At 38.6% G+C, this 19,177-nt stretch overlaps 1 protein-coding gene across 3 annotated transcripts; it reads right to left on the reverse strand.

Annotated features, from left to right (window-relative positions):
* Positions 1 to 531: 531 nt before the first annotated feature.
* Positions 532 to 18,258, reverse strand: ARL6 (ADP ribosylation factor like GTPase 6). 3 transcript variants are annotated; one of them, XM_032680566.1, is made up of 9 exons: positions 18,179 to 18,258; positions 17,717 to 17,833; positions 15,746 to 15,896; positions 13,156 to 13,217; positions 11,597 to 11,665; positions 9,098 to 9,192; positions 5,370 to 5,499; positions 3,878 to 3,933; positions 532 to 1,392 (listed from the first exon to the last, which is right to left on the reverse strand). In XM_032680566.1, the coding sequence occupies exons 3-9, from the start codon at positions 15,866 to 15,868 to the stop codon at positions 1,367 to 1,369; spliced, it is 561 nt and encodes a 186-aa protein (XP_032536457.1). In that variant the 5' UTR covers positions 15,869 to 15,896; positions 17,717 to 17,833; positions 18,179 to 18,258; the 3' UTR covers positions 532 to 1,366. The 3 variants fall into 3 exon arrangements, with proteins under 3 accessions (XP_032536457.1, XP_032536458.1, XP_032536459.1); XM_032680567.1 differs by lacking the exon at positions 18,179 to 18,258 and adding an exon at positions 18,040 to 18,100; XM_032680568.1 differs by lacking the exon at positions 18,179 to 18,258 and adding an exon at positions 17,864 to 17,942 and having other exon boundaries at positions 17,717 to 17,749.
* Positions 18,259 to 19,177: the final 919 nt, after the last annotated feature.

Here is a 19,177-nt window from a genome sequence, read left to right on the forward strand (position 1 = left end):
CGGAACAAGGAAGAAGGGATTAAAGGGGAAGAAGTGACATTGTGAAAATAAAGTTCTTATTGCCTTAATTTGCTACCTATGGTACTACTTGAAGTCAGAGAGTTTATTATTTTCTAAAGTGAAGCATTTTTTATACACAACAGAAGTATGTAACACATTTCATACTAGTGACCTAATAAACCAGTGAACTGTCCCTTCACTGTTTTCAAAATACAACTTTTAGGAAACTGATGCACAGAAGTTCCACCTGAACATGAGGAAGAATTTTTTTACTGTGTGGGTGATCACACACTGGGACAGACTGTCCAGGGAGAGTGTGGAGTCTCCCTCCCTGGACATATTCCAGAACCTTGTGGACACAATTTTGTGCCATGTGCTCTGGGATGACCCTGCTCAAGCAGGGAGGCTGGACCAGAGGACTCACTGTGGTTCCTCCCAACCTGACCCATTCTGTGATTCCGTGAATCATGTGCTCCTTAAATATCTGGCAGAGCAGCCCAGTTTATTAGGAAGTGTAAAAAATACATGCAATTAATTAAAAAAGCTTGGCAACAGAGATACCATTTTATTACAGTATACAATGCTATATCCACTGGAAAATGGATAAACAAATTCCAAATGAAACTAACAGAAAAACCAACATGTCTTAAGACATAAAGACCATCCAAGAGCATATTTAGGTTAAGAAACCCAACCGTGTCATGTTGTACATTTGAAGTTTTATTGATGAGAATGCAAATATAATCATGGCATATCACAAAACCAATTTATAACACTTCATTAAAAGCTATTCCTTAAAAACATCTGCAATCATCTGTAACAAATACACTGGATATTTGTATCTTTAATCAAAATATTCTTCTAGAAGCCTATTATAGATAGTTACTAAAAAGCTAATGTCAAACTTTAAATTAAAAAAATTTGCAGAAATACCTAAAAATGGGCACATAAATCAGTAGGTATCTCATGCTGCTTTATTTCAGGAAGTGCTGATTATTCTTTCTCAAGAAAATAAATATTCCCATTTCCTCAGAAGGTGTCCCCCCAAAAAACAGAGGGGCATTTCCTGATGGCTAATTATCCCCTAAAACTCAAATGAATGCAGATGTTTATTGTTAACACAAATCTCTTTTTTTTTTAAAATACACTCTCCAGTCACAAGATTCAATTTAATTCATTAGTGTGCATACCTGAGGTGCTATATTGCCTACATTCAGTTTTCCTGGAAGAGGTACTAAATTGAAACGAGCCAATACAGTATCTTTTAGCTGATCCGTTCATCTTTAAATCGTTCTTCCTTTTCAAGGAACTTGTACACCTACTGAAAAAGGGTGCAAAAGAACGCCACACATCTTTTATTTATCTCTCATGTCTTCATTGCTTGCATCTGATCTGTTAATAAAAAGAAACAGCCAGTCTTAACAAAAGATAAACTCCTGCTGTTTTTCTTGAAAACATAACTAATACATATTTTGGTGTAGTTACAAGAATGAGGGACAGAGTTCTTTTCAACATGCTCTCCCATCCACTTCTGAAATTCCTGCACAGCCAAGTTGTTTTCCCCAAATGTTGCTAATTAAACAGGAAGACTCTTTCATCTAATTCAATTTTTATCTTCTTTGGGCTTCATAAAATAAACTCCCAGGCCTTATTCTTGTCAAAGCGTGCATTTCAACTCTGTGTACACACATCAGTGTCCACATAACTGAACGTGAACAGCAAAATATTTAAAGTTTGCTTTTGAATAACTCACATGAAAACTTCTTTGCTCTCAGCAAATATCTCACTTCAAATGTCTCCTTAGTTAGCATAAATGTTCTGTATGCCCACTGCAAAACGTGGAACTCAGCACAATTTCCCCCACTGACAGGGAATGGGACCTGGGTTTAGACTGCTGTGAAACAGGTTTGTTTTACCCTACTGCTGATGGGTTGTTACAAAACAGGGAAATAGCAAACTCAGCCCTCATTAGGAAAAAAAAAGAAAGGCAAAACTTCCTGCTCCTGTCACCCCAACTCTGAGCTCCCTGTAATGGGACTGCAAAGGATACCTAAGGAAAGCACTGCTGCTGACGAGGAGAACTCTGCATTCATTCACCAGGTGTCATTTCCTCCACTGAACTTTATGGCTGTGATTTAGGGACTGCTCTAACTAAAGAGTTGTTCCAAATATTCCCATCTAGTGCTCTAGCAATGAGGAGAATCAGAGTAAAAATTTGTTCTTGAAATATCAAAGCCTTCACCCATTAAAAGTATGACTTGCAAACTGCACGTGCTTAGGTACCAGTACTGTTTAAACCCTCTTAAGCTTCTGGGGACAATGAACCAGTGAGTTAAAGGAAATGTTTAGATAAATCCGTGAAGAATTTCAGCTCACAAAATTAAGAAGTTTAACAATCCATGAGAAGTGAATAGCTATGAAGAGCTATGTGAGTGACAGCAGAAGCATCTGCTTGGTGTGCTTAAAAATCTACATACACAAATATTTTGTCAGAAAAATATTAAGACAAGCATTTCAGATCCGTTTAAGCAGCTTGAAGCTACGTACAAAACCATCAACTCAAAATTTGGATTGAAACTTAAAGGGTTCCTCAGAGATAAGCAGAGACTCTGAAAAATCACAGGAAGACATTACTAAACCAGAACTATGCCTGACATTAGGAAAAAGTACATGACTCGGAATCTGCCTCTATGATAAATGGACAAAGCAGTGAAGGAAGCTCAGTGTTAAGATCCTGGCTCCCCACCACAGAATTCTTTTAGCTGGTGGAAGAGACATCACTTCCCCACCACAAAACTCTTTTAGCTGGTGGAGGACACATTACTGTTCTCCCATGGGGCAGTAAATCTCTTTGCAAAGACTATTTTTGGCGAGGATCCCTCCCTCTGAAAACATGACCAAATGTTTTTGTAGTCTCTAACAGCACAGCAAAATAAACCATCTCTCTCTATTCAGCTGTGAGGATACTGAGTAGAAAGGACAATCTGGTGTCTGCAGAGCAAAGAAGATAAATTAAACCGGGGACAAGGCTACTATCCAGCTGGATTTGGAGGGAGTGAAATGGCTTTGTCCCTGGAACAGCGCTGACACCGCGTGGCCGCTGCAGCACAGCACACCCGGCACGGCAGGTTCAGGGGATCCCAATGCACTCACAGCACAGACAACGCAAACCACGGAGCTAAAATTAGGAGGAGTCTACCCAAACAAGGCCACACTTGGCTAATCTATGCATTCAGCAGTACACAGGAGGACAAAAGAGACCAGATCCTGACCAACATACAGGATATACATCATCCATAATGTAATTAAAGAAGTTGTATGTAACACATCATCTAAGCCAGATCTCATATTTTCCATGTAGTTATGAGTGTCTGCATGTGCTATGAGGGTTATAAGGTAAGCTGTTCTTACTTTGGCTCTAGATTAAAGAATTGAAGTTGAATAAGCAAAACTAGTGTATTTGTTTGTGTACTTGGCTTATTTTTGTAGTCTGCTTATTCACCATTTCCTGATACATAACATTAAGTTATGTAAAACCAGGACAGGATAGTAAGAATAAATTAAAGAACAAACTCAACTACCACAATAATAAATTGAAGTGTGGGAGCTGGTATTGTTTAAATTAAAGTGTTACACTGTTTGCAGGAGTGTGCATTAATATTTCATAATACACACTTTTGTCAGATCTTTTGTGTACATTAAGGAGGTAAATGAAAGGCAAATATGAGATAGAGCATTAGTACTCACTGTGTAATTTGATCTGACAGCAGAATTGGACAGAAAGAAAACAAAGGAGATAATAAAGAAAAAACCTTACAAAATGAAAAAGTTTAACAGAATGAAAATAGAGCAAGAGAATTAATTATGTATGATATACCTTGGAGCCAATCCACACCTTCTTGTAATCCTTCTCCTTTAAGAGCATCACTGGCACTGAAAGAAACAAATGAAATAATGAAAGCATTGTAAAAATATCAGTTTTAGTTGAACCATCCCTATACTTACAATTTACAGAATTGCAAAGCAGCATCAAGTACAGTTTACTTAAGTTTTCTTCACACGGAGAAGACTGCTTCTTAAATGATATAGAGTACCTTCCCCACATAGAAACACCTTTTCATGATGCGATTTATTTTAATTCCCGTTTCAAGGTGGAGGAATAATTCCTAGAACACCTCTACTTAGATAACTCCTGCCTCAAGTGATGTTATAAAAAAGATGTTTGCTACCTACAAGAGCAACACTGAATCACAGAATCATTTAGGTTGGAAAAGACCTTTAGGATGATCAAGTCCAACTGTCCTCCCACACAGTTCCATCACAGAGTGAGAATGCTGGAGTACTGGAGGGAGGGAGTATAGAGTGTACACACTTCACTGTAACAGCAGCCCTTGGAGTGTCTGTTAATATATAAAACTATTAAACTACACTGAGAACAGTGTAAATCTACCTTTTGAATCACTGGGAGATAACTCTTTAAATGGCCCTCATCCTGCAGCTCATGAAAACCAGCAGAGCAGTGAATCTGGACTGCTACTGTTCTTCCAAGAAGCTTGGGAATTCATCAGTGTGATTTCCGAGACAAAAAGCACTGACCCCAAAACAATGTCCAGGTAATCAAGTTAAATAATAAAGAGCCTAAAACGAGAATTGTAGTTTTCAGCAGCATTTAGCTGCTGATTTCACTTTTATTTATAATATCTGGGTACTGCAATAAGGCAAACAACTAACTTCTATAAAACACTTCTGATAAAAGGAAAGTTTTTCCTTGTGAAGACTAGCACAAAGTCCTTCTATTTATATGAAAGCTTACATCCTTCAGAAAGAAAAGACACTAGCTTCTACAACTAAATATCTCCTTAAACATTAGAGTACAAAAATACAGTGTCCCTCTGAATTCAGATGAGAACAGTTTATTAGATGGCCTTTCAACAGTAGCTTAATAAAGCATCTGCAGGGTGCAAAAAACTCCAGATTTTTTTTTTTGTTGTTGATATTCTGAAAGCTGCAAGTCAAACTAGCAGCAGCATTCAGATAACAATTCTGCTCAATTTCCCAGCAAAAAATAATGGCAGCTATTCTTCTGATAAGAACACTGCTTTCTGATTTCACCAGAAGTCCTTCATTTCATTATTTGGGTAACAGTTCTACTGTGAAAACTTTTTAAGGCACAGTCTACATGATTGCATTATGCATTTAAAACAAGTTTCATAGTAAGTGTTTTAATATTACTACTGTTCCACATGTGGCAGCAGAGTCTTTTACCTGCTTGATTTAATTTATGTTATATAGTAATGAGTGTCATGACAGAGCTAAAATATGAACGCACAAAGTAATACCAATAAAAGTGTAGAAAAAGAGGGATTTACCAGATATGCCAGGGCTTGTCTTTGATGTTTTCTAGTGACAGTAATTGAGATACTTTCACAGATGACACTGCATCCCTGAGGTCCATCTTGTTAGCAAAGAAGAGAATAGGCAGTCGACGGTGCTTGATATCTGGGCATGAGCAGAAATAAACTATCATGACATTGTGAAACACTTATTAATCTCTACATGTGATAAGCTACAGACAATACAGCAAGGTATTTTGCTCACCTGTAACTGCAATTCTCTGAAGGCTGTATCCTACCCAGGAGCACACTGTTGGGTCACATGGCCTCTGGTTCATGCTTCAAGAATGCTCACAAACTCTCTGGCAGGCTTTGGAATCTTGCACCCCCTCTCCCCCTACCTTATACCCACACTTAAAGCTGTGGGTATGAACTGCTGGTGAAGCTGAGGAACAGGAGATGAAACAACTGCCTACAAATACTGCACATCTCTGCTTAGAGAGGACTGGATGTAAAAAATGACAGAAAAATGATTCGTGTTCATCCATAACATCACAACGATAGTTGCATAAGGGTAGTCTGAAGTATCCTTTAGTATCCTGGAGTGCATCCATGACTTCACGGAATTTATACAATTGGAAAAAAATCCACGTGTCTGGACATCCTTTATCCTACCTTCCCTTGAAGGGTTTTTTTTCCAGAAGCTCCTCTCAGCTAGCAGTGAGAACTACAGACCAAACCACACACACTGGCATTTTCTGGGGTACTTACACACAGACAAGCTTAAACCTCACTGATCACCCCAAAAGACTAGAGTCACTGGAAGGAAACTAAATATACTGTCTTCAAACTTAGAGATGTAAAACTGCCAAAAAATTACCAGCACCAAGACTAACTCTAAGATTTTTTTCGTATTATTTATACAGAAGATGATTTACAGGGTTAGGAAAAAAAAAAATCTATATTTGAGTCTGTCAACCCTTGACAGGAAAAGAACTTAAAACACACATCATCACCATCTCCCTACTGAAGAAAACTGCTACATAGGCTTTTTTTAAACAGTAAAAAAAAAAAAAAGGTATTTCACACAGGAAACAAGCCAACGATTTATTTTAAAACTTTGAACATAAGCCAGCTGCACCTGCTGATGGGGAAGGGGATGATAAAAAAACCCAAAAGCCCAACAAACTGTGGGGGCTGAGGTGGTTTGAGCCTTCCTAATTATGTTCTTTTCGAACTCCCTACTAAACCTTTCCACAGTATCAGTGGAGATAACACTACCTACCCACATTCATTCAGAGATTGTCAGTGCTGATCAAAATGCTGATGATTTTCACAAACTATTTACCCTCCCTGGCGCTCTTTTTTTCCTCTGGTATCTGTTCACACAAATCAAAGGCCTCAAAATACAAGCCCAGAGTATCATTAAATCCCTATTTTGATTCCATAGTTGAACGGCTTTTGTGTCTCCCAACTGAAATTCTGAGATTAATTTACAATATAAGTAAACGAACCCTATTACCCACAGGCTGCAGGTTATGGGTAAATCAAAACCACAGAAACTACCTGACATCACATATGCAAAGAGACAAGTTAAACAAGGAATTTTCACTGTTTTTTTAAAAGCAATTAAAAAGGGGTACAACCTGCCCACACACTCACAAATGTACAATCAAAGATATTTGCTAAATAAAGTGGTGGTCACAGCAATTTACATTATTTCCTAATGTGCAGTATTTTCCTCACACACTTTTCACAGTTACTAATGGAAAGCTAACATGGTCTAGTTGCAAGTAATTGTGAATTAACACATTAAAAATATGCCAGACACTGATGTGTAATTTTACACAAAGAATTTCAAATTTACAAGAATTTCAGCTTATTTTAGAAGCATGTGCTGGAGGTCAAGTGACCCAAGAGTCAGTATCTAAAATAAGTAATCTAGAGACTACCACCTTTCAAAGAGCTGAAGAATAATATGATACAGTGATCATTGAACAAGCAGTTATTTGTAGAGTGCATTGTCCATTTATGTAAGGAAAAATAATTCATAGATTCACAAAACAGTCCCATCTAGTACAACTTCTAACCCCATTAATGCTTCATAGCACACATTCCCTTTCACCTGACAACCTCAGGAAAAGTCTGGCAAAAAGACAGGGAACCGCTTTCCTGAGGGATTGCTAAGATTTTCAGAGACAGGAATTGACTCAATTCCATTTCAAACTTAAGGAAACACATACATTTAAACCACTCCAAGAAGATCATAAAGACAGAAGCATCGATGGGGAGAAAGTAGGGTATGCAGGAAGAAAGGCACAACAGCAATACAAATACAAATATTGCTATAGTGAACCACTTATATATTGATTGAGCTAACAGCTACTTTTATTAAACATTACTACTAGAGGAACTCCAAGTTCCTTGATTCTTTTAGTTGTGATATATCAAAATCTGATAAGGCAGCAACACTGTTGCTGTACTTGAGCTGAGATACTCCAAGGCAGAAAAACACAACTGTCCTTTCCTGGTTCTAGGGAACATCCCAGATGGCCACAGCCGTGGTATTTTGTAACTAGAAGACACAAATTCATAAACAACTGAGCAGGACTGACCTGCTGTCAGCATTAATGACCTATTAATGCCATTTGCCCTCTTTTGCCCTCTAGTAAACCAGTAACACTTTACCTCTCACCCTTGGTCCTATGCAGTTCCATTTCACCCACAGAATCACCTTTACTGCCAGGGGTAATTCCTGCTTTGGAACATCTGGAGTGTTTGGTTCATCTCATCCTCCCCTTTGACTTCTGCAACACTGTCTTGTTAGTGCCTGCATTTCACATTTGAATGTGAAATTAAGGAGGCTCAGTCAACTCCAGTATCTTTGCTGATGAACTAGTGTATTGTATTCATGGAAAATAAAGTCATGGTAACATAATTGTCCCTATCAAATACTACTTTTCTTGGTTAGAAATTCAAGTCAGCTTCTCCTTTCTTACTTTCAGCATGGTAACCCCACAAGTTAAGGCTCTACAAATAAGGAATTCCAGGATTATTTGACATTTAAAATTCCTACATGTAGTTTTATGATCTGGTTAGGCAAAGCAACTACCTAAAGTGCTGGAAGCAAAAACTGCATATTGCTTACAAAAATATTAGAGTAATGTTGGCTATATGGAAAGGTGAAGAACTGGCCAATCTGATAACTTAATAAGATGTAGTCTCATGTAAAAAACCAAAGCAAACTCTTAAAACCAAGCTCCTCATCATCTGTCATCTCATATCCTCTTCCATCCCATGTATCCTTTTATAAGTAATTGACTGATACAATTATCCCTTCTTATTTCTGTCTAAAGCATAAAAAAATACAGGGAAGATGAAAAAAGAAGTTAAGCATTACATTAAAGGAATTGGCTGTCTTCATGGAAAAAACAGACAGGGAGATATTTTTGTATATGTTGGTCATCACACAAAGGCTCTCCAGCTTCCAACAGGTCCTATTCTTCCTCAAAACAATGCAACTTCTGATCAATACTGATTAATAAGAGACTAATCCAACTCAGTGCAGACAACAAAAGCATGATCAATTTGTAAATGTGAATAGGTAAAAAACCCCCCCAAAGTTATTGAGGGCTATTATTATTCTAGTATTCATGAATGGCTAAAATATTTGCAAAGTACTCAGAATACAAAATGTGTCAGATAAGGGGTTTTCTTAAGACAACAACAAATATGGACACAGAAGGGGAAAAAAGCCTCCTCACCTGGATGATTCAGAAGGGTGTCAAGTTCTTCTTTGGCCACAACCATTCTTAATTTGTCACTGCTATCAATGACAAAAATAATGGCTTGGCCTTCTCTGCATAACATAAAAAGAGCAAAGAGGCAAATTATAGGTTCTCTTAAACTGTGAATAAGAAAAGGCTTCAGAAGAAACACCAGAAAAAGTCCAAACAAACTGATTTTTCCTCTAAATTTTTGTCATTGTTATTTACCATCAACATTTGAATCGAGCCTTATTTCTGAAATTCAATCTTTTGGTAACATGCATCATTTTTTGAGACATGAGGTTGTTATCTGAGTGACTCATACAAGCTTCAGTCTACAAAGACCTTTTAGAAAAGCTTGATTTTACTCCTGAGGCTGAAAAATGAGCTCTGAAAATGTAACCAACTGCTATTTTAACAGTATGGTCAGGCAGACAAAGAAAACAGACAAAGACAGATTTTTACAGAAATTCTTTATTTCCTACACTAAAGTCAATTTAGATAAAGGTCAATTACCATTTCAGAAAAAAACCTGTGTCCACGGCTGTTTAACAATTGGGCATATGCAGGTTATTTTAACTTTTACTGAAGTCTGCATAAACAGGATCTTGCTTTTGTTTCGAATAACAGGTAAAAAACTCTCAACTATTTCAAACCATTAAAACATTTTGCTGGCAGTATGACCACAGTGACAACTGTATACAACTATTCAACTCATTATTTCAGGATATTACTGATATTTTATGATATTGATGTTCCACTTATTGAAACTTATTTTGAAAACCAAATAAAGTCTCACCAACTCATAATTCACCGGATCAGTTATAAACACTCACAAAAATAAATTTATTTAAAATTTTAATGTAATATTCACTCCTGTTTCATTTTACACTTCTCTGAGAGGCAATCATGGTACATTCTTTACCCTCCAGCACCACCTACCTTCGTATTTTGATAAGAAACAGCCCCAGACCTACTGAAAAGCAGAAATAATTTGACCAGCCTAAGATTGCATGAAAAGGCCTATTCTTTTCTGGTGTAGAGAAGAACTTTAAAAGTAAACAAAGCTTTCCTATACTAGTTGAAAATGCCTAAGTAATTTTTATGACCATAGAGTACTTTTTCTAAAGGAGTCAAGAGAAGTACAATGTATTTACTACCAAAAAATAACTTCACAAAGTAATAAGTATACAATGTGACTGTATGTATATTTAAGATAAGTGTACTTAGAGGATGTCCCAGAGTACAGTTTCAAGCCAAAGAGAAGTACCCCAAGGCAATTACTTTGACACTTGATCAGATTTGATTTCCACTTTGCAATTCTTAGAAAATTAAATCTTGCTTAACTTTACAAACTGAACAGCACATAATTATATTATTATTATTATTTTATTAATAAAAATTTAAACATTATTTTAATATTATTCTTAGAAGATAAATATGTGCCTACTGCACTGGATCAGGAATAGAGGTGGATACAAGTGCACGTTTCACTGTCAGCATAGCCTAAAAAACTCCCTTACTGTTGAGATGAAAAAGCCATTTTTGCCACACAAGGGATAAGTTACTGCATTAAATACAGCAATCACAGAAATTATTTGCTTATGAAGCACTCTCCTTGCATTTTGAGAGTAGCCTAAAGGCACCAGTTACTGAAATGCAAAAGATTTGGGAGACATACATCTCACACTCCTGAACAATGAAGATCTCCTAGCCACATGTTTTCAAATTGCTAACATATTTTGCACAGGAGGAAGAGGCAATTAAAAAATACTTAAAGCTCTATCACATTAAATATTAATATTTAATTAATATTATAATCTTCAGAATTTCTCCATTCTATTTTTCTCCAAGCTACTTCTGTATGGTTTACTACTGTTCACCTTATTTAGATTAGGATCAAGTAATAGCAGTGAGACAACATAAGTAAAGATTCAAGTTTCATGAGAAGCTAGAAAAACAGAAAATATACCATTTTCTGTTTCTATTACCAGTAAGGCAATACCACAGTGTTATGTAGTACAGTGAATATCCTGCTCAATAAATAACATGTACGAATGTTTGTTCAGGTTCTGAGGTACACGTGCCTTTTTCTCTGAGGTTAATTTCCCTCACCTCTAAAAATCTCACCCATCAGCCAGTATCTTTTAGGTTTTAAGTCACCTACCTACAGGAAAACTGAAAAGTTGGAAACCTAACTCATCTTGAGCTTTCTACCAGGATTGGTTTTCAGGTTTCAACATTTAAATCCCATCTCCGGTATGTTCCCCCAGTCTTGAAGCCAACAAGATGTCCCCAATAACAGCAGAGAAAAACTGTTATGTCTTAAGAACAGAAAGAAAAGTTGTATTTATCCAGAATGACCTTCTGTCAAACACCAGGTATAAGTCTTCTCTGAATCATTTCTAAGCACTAGATATGGTCATACTTCTGTTTAAATAACATACACAACAGTTACTATGAACAGCAGTACTTTAAAATAAATGATGGGCTTACTTGTAGTAATGCTCCCAGAGGTCTCTGTATTTCCCTTGACCTGACATATCAAACACTGTGAAAGACAAACTGAAAAGGAAAGAAGTGCATGAGGCACAGAAATAAAGAACAAAACCCACACCCAAACTATTTTCTTTGCTACCCTGACAGAAAAAAGCCAGATCAACTTGAATCCTAATCAACTGAGAAAAATTCCCAAAGGAACTCTGCTTAAGCTCTCTGCCTTCAAATGATCCTATTCAGTTTTGCAGTATTATTATAGAAATATTTCACAATGGAAAATGTGTTTCTTTATTATCTGAATAAAAGAACTGAGCCAATTATTTAAAGTTACATCAAGCACAAAATAAGCTCCCATTCAGTCTCTGTTTCTATCATATCAAATATTGTTTATAATGAATAAATGAAATTCAGATGAACTACGACTTAAAATCCACAGCCTGTCTCAAATTGTGTCCCTAGAGAGGCACAAATGTATGCAAAATAAAAGGATTAAAAAAACCCATCCACCTTCAGAAAAAAAAAACAACCAAAATCACATTCTGGTAATAACAGGTAAGCTCAGATGACCAAGATACAAAGAGCAGTCTTTGCAAGTTTGACACATCCTTTCAGCTCTATGTCCAGGCATCAGCTGATTCGAGAGCTGTGGGTTTGTCAGGCGTTTAGGTGGTTTTTTTTTTTAGGTTTGTTTTGGCTTTTTTTAAATAAAGTATCATTCTACACAGTGTGTTTACAGGTCATTATCTCTCCCACCACAGGATCAGAATAAAGGAAAGCAATTTAAGTCAATTTATTCTCAGACAGCCAAATCCCAAACCTGTGTGATGTGTTTTGCTGAGACAGAACACAGTTGCTGAGGCTCCTACAGAAATGTGAAACCTATGGGTCCCACACCTGAGCTCAAGGAATAAACAATTTTCTTGCAGATCTTTCACCCAGTGAGGCTGCCTGGTTTGAAGACTAACTGCTCACATTAAAAATATTCAGAGAAGGCTACACAAGAACAAAATTATGTTCCCTCCTTGAAATACCTTTGTGTCATGACATTCCTTATCTTAGTCTTCATTTAACTAATGACTTCTTCCTCTGTTCCCTGGCCTTTGCTCCTGCCATCTTTACATGGCTAATGCTGTAGCCATCATTTAATTTTCCATTTAATGGGATTACACTGCACTCTGTTCAGAGTAATTCCAGTGAGAGTCCTTAACACAGGTTATCAGATTGAGAGTGGAATACAGACCACCCCCTAAGCTACTGTCTCTCCTCAAGTCTGGAACAGTGCCCTATTTGGGAATTCTTAACAGACAGGAATCAGATGCTTATACACACTATTGCAAAAAACTAAAAACTTCTTCCATTTAAAAATATTTATACATACACCTAGTTTTATAGCAGCACAAAACACACTCAGTCCAAGATCATGATTAGGATTCGTGGGTACTACAACATTTCAGCGTGTTCTAATTAAGTTATAGCCCACTAAAAGAGCTAATTAAGTTCAACTGTTGTATAATAATCACTACTGCTAAGTGGAGAGAAAGGAAGAAAAGTACTACCTTGAAGTCTTGAATTTCTCTATACTGAATCCTATTGTTGGGACGATGTCCTGAGTTTGAGCCTTTAAGAGAAAGAAAGTCCAAATTTTACAGGCAAGTTAGAAAATGTAAATATTGAAATGTATTTGAAACGTGAATACATTACAGATCTATTTTTACCCAAACTGTACAATAGAAAAAAATTTCTACAAATCCAGATACTTTATATTTAAAAAGTTCTTAGAAAAATAAAGTAATTCAAACCCAAGATTTTGTATTTTCTAGGAAATACAGTGAACACTACTGGACAACAGCACTGAAGACATTTTAGCCTTGAGGGTGAGATTCCACCCTTTACATTAGTCTAGTTGTACATGTATGTGTGGCTATTACTTAGGAAATAAACAGGAGAGAGGTTAAGATGGAAGACAACAGCTTGGAGGTTATGACTCAGGTCAGAGTTTGTGAACTTTGGAAACCACAGTGTGAACCCAAACAAGTCTGCACAATACCCCAAGCCTATTAGCTAAAGGAGGGTACATGCCTATCAAGATATTAGGTTGGCCAGATTGAGAGCTTCTCAATGCTGGAGGAGTCTATCTGACCTTGGGAATGACACAGCAGACATTACTCACTGACCTGATCATGGTTCTACCCAAATCATAATGCCACTGGAAGAAATCAGGACTTACCACAGAGGGATGGGCAGTGACCTAAAGCAATATTAATAGATACATCTGATAAACAGGTTTACTACTGAGCTGGCCAAGGAACCTCTCAGCTAAGTTGGGAGAAAAGAATAGCTCCTTTAAGAAGCATCGATATTGAGCAGGAACAAAGGTCACATCCCTTAGATCACAGAGCTGTCTGAGAAAGTGAGATGCAATCCTTTTATAGACCTTCTAGAGCCCCTTATTAAAACCACTGGCTATAAGCAGTTGACCCCTTGCATTCAAGTGAAGGAAGCTCAGCTTATCCACCTGCGGCTTCCCTGGGAAAATGGCAACCCCACCGCCATAAACAGTGCAGTCAACAGCTCCTGTCACCACGGGAGAACTTGTGCAGAGTGGGTGTTATTTCTTCAACATTTGTTTCAAAGGTATTTATCAGGACCAGAAGAAATCACTGGAAACAAATGGAGAAACACTTGTGTTTGCCAGACACATAATACATTGCTCCTGGGGGAAAGCAGCAGTTCTTCTTAAGAAGGCTGGGTTGATCCAGAGCTCAGAATCACCCACCCATTGAACTTACCAAATATAAACAATTTTATCAAGTCTGATCTAATGGCATTTGTTGCATGCTAACGGTTCTGCCATGTCTTGCAAAGGCAGGACTCATACAGGTTGTATGCAAAGCCACCCTCCTAAAGCAACATGTTAAATGAAAGCATTTAGAAGTAAATTCTCATTATTTGATTTACAGTAAAGCAAACAAATTGTATTTATTCTACTTGCAAAATTCCCTTGCATAATTAGATCTTCTCTAATGCCTATTATTGGGATCAATCTTGAAGTCTGTGTTCAACTCTAGTTAGGAATCCATTACTGCTGAAGGCATGACACAACAACCCACTATGATAAAGGTCTCAAACATTACATAAATATGCAATTTGCCTGGTATAAATTGTAGCATTTCCCCAAAACAACTGGCAGCAGATAGTAAGTAGTTTATAGTCTTTGTTTATAAATCTATTCAATTTTCAGTGGAAGAATAATTGCCAGGAATGGAAGAGTAGCAGACTCTTCACCACGTCATGTTTTTTTAAACAATGTCCAGTGTTTCTCCTCAAGAAAAGTTAAACAAAAATTTAAAAAAAAAAAATAAAATCTGTGTCCTGATGTAAACAGCAAAATCACAGTTTCCCAGATGCACATAAAATAATAAGTGAAAATAAACCAAGATGCACAAGCCTTTGGCTTTGAACATGCCTACCAAAATTCATCTATTTATATTCCATAAACTTACATGGAAAGAAGGTCCCCCTACTTTCATTTTTGCTCAGAACACTATGCCATCCTAGGGGCCTGAAACACTTTTCACTGGATGAATGAATTGCAAGAATTAATGCTACTTATTTTGAAAATAATTTTGCTTTAAAAATAGTGAAGTTCTCCTTAAATGTGCATCTTTGCATTATTTCCTATTTTATTATTTCTTGGTTTAGTAATTATTATGCACTTACTATTTTTCAGGTTGAGACTAAAATAAGCATGATAAAGGTAGACAAGTTATTATTAATTATATTAATTGTAAACGTTTGACATCACTTCTAATGTACTGCAAATGTTCGACATCACTGCAATCCTGTAGCAATTATTTAAGTGACTTAAGAAAACTATTTCAGATCCTGATTTCAGCCATCATAAACCCTTCCTTATTAAAAAAAAAAAAGTGCCACATTAACAGTGACTTTTTTGGGAAAAGTTTCCACAATGTCCATGTGGATGCTCACCCATAGTTTTAGTTGGAAACTCTTAAAATGTATTTTTTCCACCGCACTAAATCAAAAAGTGATTTTTAATTTTCTTTTCTGCGGTCACATCTAGTCTAACAGCACGCAAGCCCAGTTTTAAACACACATCAGCAGTGAACTGAGGAGGTTACTCACATTTGAGGGTTTCAGTTTATTTATGATGGTCGTTTTGCCGCTGTTGTCCAGGCCAAGGCACAGAACATGAACCTCCTTCTTCTTCAGCCCAAGCCATCCCGCCAGCTTGTCAAACAATCCCATGGCTGTGGCTCGGATGCACAGGGATCACCTGTTGTTCAGGGAATCAGAGCAGGAAATGGCTGTTGGCAAAGCTCTGCAGGCACAGGGCAGGTGGGCATGTCCTGAGCAGCCCTGCCACTTTCCAAAGGCTGCTGTGAGGAAGTGAATACACAAACACTGCGGCACACTAAGCATGGGCAGGGTAAGCTGATTACTGCCCAGAGGCCTCGATTCCAAAGTAGACTGGCTGTTTATAGCCTGTCCATGTCACACAATGCCCTTGATTCGCTGGGCAGCCCCAACAAGAGCACCACCACCGCCTCCTGCCCTTCCACCACACTGAACAACAAAAAAGAGGAGGACTATTGCACTTCACCTCAAATTGTCAGTAGTCCATAATCCAGACAACAAAGTAAAACAGCATTTTTTACTGTGGAGAAGGGAACACCCTTCTTTAGCACCTGCTACGTTATTTACTTCAGGGTTCGGTACATTAGGTCAAAAAAAAAAGTAAATAAAGTACCCTCTGTTAATTCAATTCAAACTCTAATTCTGACAGGTTTAGCCAATACTGACATGCACAAACTAGGAAGTCCTCATTCCCTACAAATAGAAGCTGATTGAAATAGATCCAACAGAAGCCACACACCATAACATTCACCCACACATCTGGTAGGTGCCAAACCCCTGCTGCTGCCCAGGCACTGTCTGCAGCTACCTGGCAAAGGAGCTTCCATCACGTGTGCCCTTGCAACACCTGGCTGAGCACACTTGGCAAAGGGGATAACCCTTGTCTACCCTGAAAGAATTCCACCAGAAATAATTCCAGCAGTCAGACAACTGAAATATTTGAGATGCCTTCAGTAATAAAGCATTTAATTAATGCCAGAGGAATTTTCTGGAGTGGTGAAGGCTGTTTTTTCTCTTAATAAAAAATAAACAGGTAGCACTGGATGACTCAGGTTGCAAGCTTAATAACAAGTCTTTGGTTTCACTTCTTCACTAGCTAATTATAAAAAAATGATTAACCACTTTTTAATAGAAATAATTTTAAAACTTTGCATTTAATAAAGTCACAGAAACCACTATCTTTGTTTACAGGAACTTTTTAAATACAGATCCTTTTCAGAGCTTTGCATTTTGATTCAAGACTGGCAGTGATCTATAGAGTGGCTCTCTGCATTACAACTACATAGAGTTGCCACCAGGTTAAACAAGCCCAACATTAGTTACAGTAATTCCCTCAGCCTAACTCCCTTTATGTCCCACTCGTTTTTGTTTGTTTTCAAGACCCCCCTCCACATGCAGGCCAGAGCTGGGAACATCCTGGGTTGCAAAATGTGGAATACATAAAAATTTTCTTAAGAAAGGATGTTCTTTGATGTTTGAGCTTTGTACACTTTCAAGCCTAACCAACAAGAAAGGAGACTTAACCTGAAGCAGCTAACAAACAAGCTCTAAGTGGTGTCCAGGTGTTAGAAAAAAATGTACTTGTCAGAATTGCCTTGTTCAGGTTTAAGACCCAACATATTTCACTGACTTCAGACCTAAGGGGAGAAGGATGTACCACTGATAGCAGGCACAAAAAATGCAGAATTTACTGGGTGCAAGGGCCTTTGGCAGAACCCCCAAGATAAAGAAGAAACTAATAAAGAGAAGAAACTAATGAAGACAACTCAGCAACTGTGCTGAAATCAGCTCCAACTGGATAAAAGGTAATTCTGGCAGGGGGAGATCACAACCACCAACTCCCAAACCCAAGACAACCCAAAAGAAGAGAAAGACTAATCATGAACTAATTAGTATGAGAAGCGAGGGAATCACTGACCAGTAGGAGATAGAATACTAATTAGTAAGAGAACTGAGTACCTTGCAGCCGAAGAACATCAACGCCTTCGTTTGCTAAAACGTATAAAGAGCGAAAAGCTTTGGTAGTAGTGTGGATTTGCCGCCCGGCGCCCCTTTCTGCGCAGAACTGTAAATAAACTGTAAATAAACCGTAAATAAGCCAAATACCTCCACTCTGCGCGTAAGGATTGGCCTCTTGCACACGGGGCGAGAGAACCTATTTCGGGACAACACCTGGGGGGATGGTCAGTACCATCAGCAGCTGCCAGGACCGGGCTTCCCTCCCTGCAGCATCCCTCCCTCCCTCAAGTATCTCTCTCCCCAGCAGCGCCGCGCTCCCTCACCAAGGCCCCGAGCCGCCCCGGCAGTGGCCGCCAGCCCCCTGTCGCAGGGCGGCACAGGCTCGGCCCGGGGATGGCGGGGCCAGGGGTGGCAGCGGGCAGAGACCCCGAGCTTTGCTTCCCCCGCTCCCGCAGCACCGACCTGGGCCCGCGACGCGCCGGCCGGGCCCGCGCGCGCCGTTGCCAAGGAAACGGCAGCCCGTCACCACCCCCGCCAATCCCGGCCCGCCCTTTCCGGCCAATCGCGGGGGCCGGCGCTGCCAAAGCCACGCCCCCACGCTGACGGGGGCCTGTGAGGGGGCTGAGGGGAGTGAGGGGGTCGAGCGGTGTAAACTTAGTCCTTCGTGTCCAGCGCCTGTGGAATTTTGGGGTTTTTTTCCCAACCACTGCTTCCTCTTTTTTGCACAGCTGCGGCAATAGCGCCCAAATAAATAAATAAATAAATAAATAAATAAATAAATAAAATTAAAAATTCAGTCCCTTTGGGAATCGCCATTGGAATAGGAAGACACGCCTAATAAGAACCGCACCATCCTGGTGTCCGCAGCGCCTCTCGTTCGGTTTGGCGGAGTACGGAAAATCTGAAATTCACCTGTCACTTGAGCTTTGGGAAGAAAAGCAACTTGTCCAGGCCGGGCACAGAGCCTACAAATACACTTTAGAATTTTTTTTTGTCGCCGCGTAGCACAGTCCCGTCAGACTGGTTCTAGGTGTGCTCCACAGATGCAAACCCAAAAAATTTAAAATGTAAAATGCAAACAAACAAAAAAAAAAAATCACGATGAGTTCCGAAGGGGAGCACGTGCAAACCAAATCCCAATCTCTTTTCTTCCCAGAAGTCCGTACTGCTCCTTGAAGGGAAGAAGCAACTTCCCCTTCACCAAGCTCTGCCCCTTCATTTTGAAAAACTCGAATTTATTCAAGTTTCACATATGCTGAATGCAACTTTCCAACTACAGTCTCAACTTCTGCCCTGAAGAGAGGAGGGAGAGCAGAGGAAACAACTGTTTGATAGTGGACAGTCCTTTTTGCTAAAAATCTTGTCAGAAGCTCCCATTGACTTGCAAAGCTCAAAAATACTACAAATATTTTGCCTCTTGTTTGGCTTTTGAATTCTTATTGTTGCTTTCATCATTAGTAA

Source organism: Chiroxiphia lanceolata, chromosome 2 (genome assembly GCF_009829145.1).
Source record: "Chiroxiphia lanceolata isolate bChiLan1 chromosome 2, bChiLan1.pri, whole genome shotgun sequence".
Taxonomy (NCBI): Eukaryota; Metazoa; Chordata; class Aves; order Passeriformes; family Pipridae; genus Chiroxiphia; species Chiroxiphia lanceolata.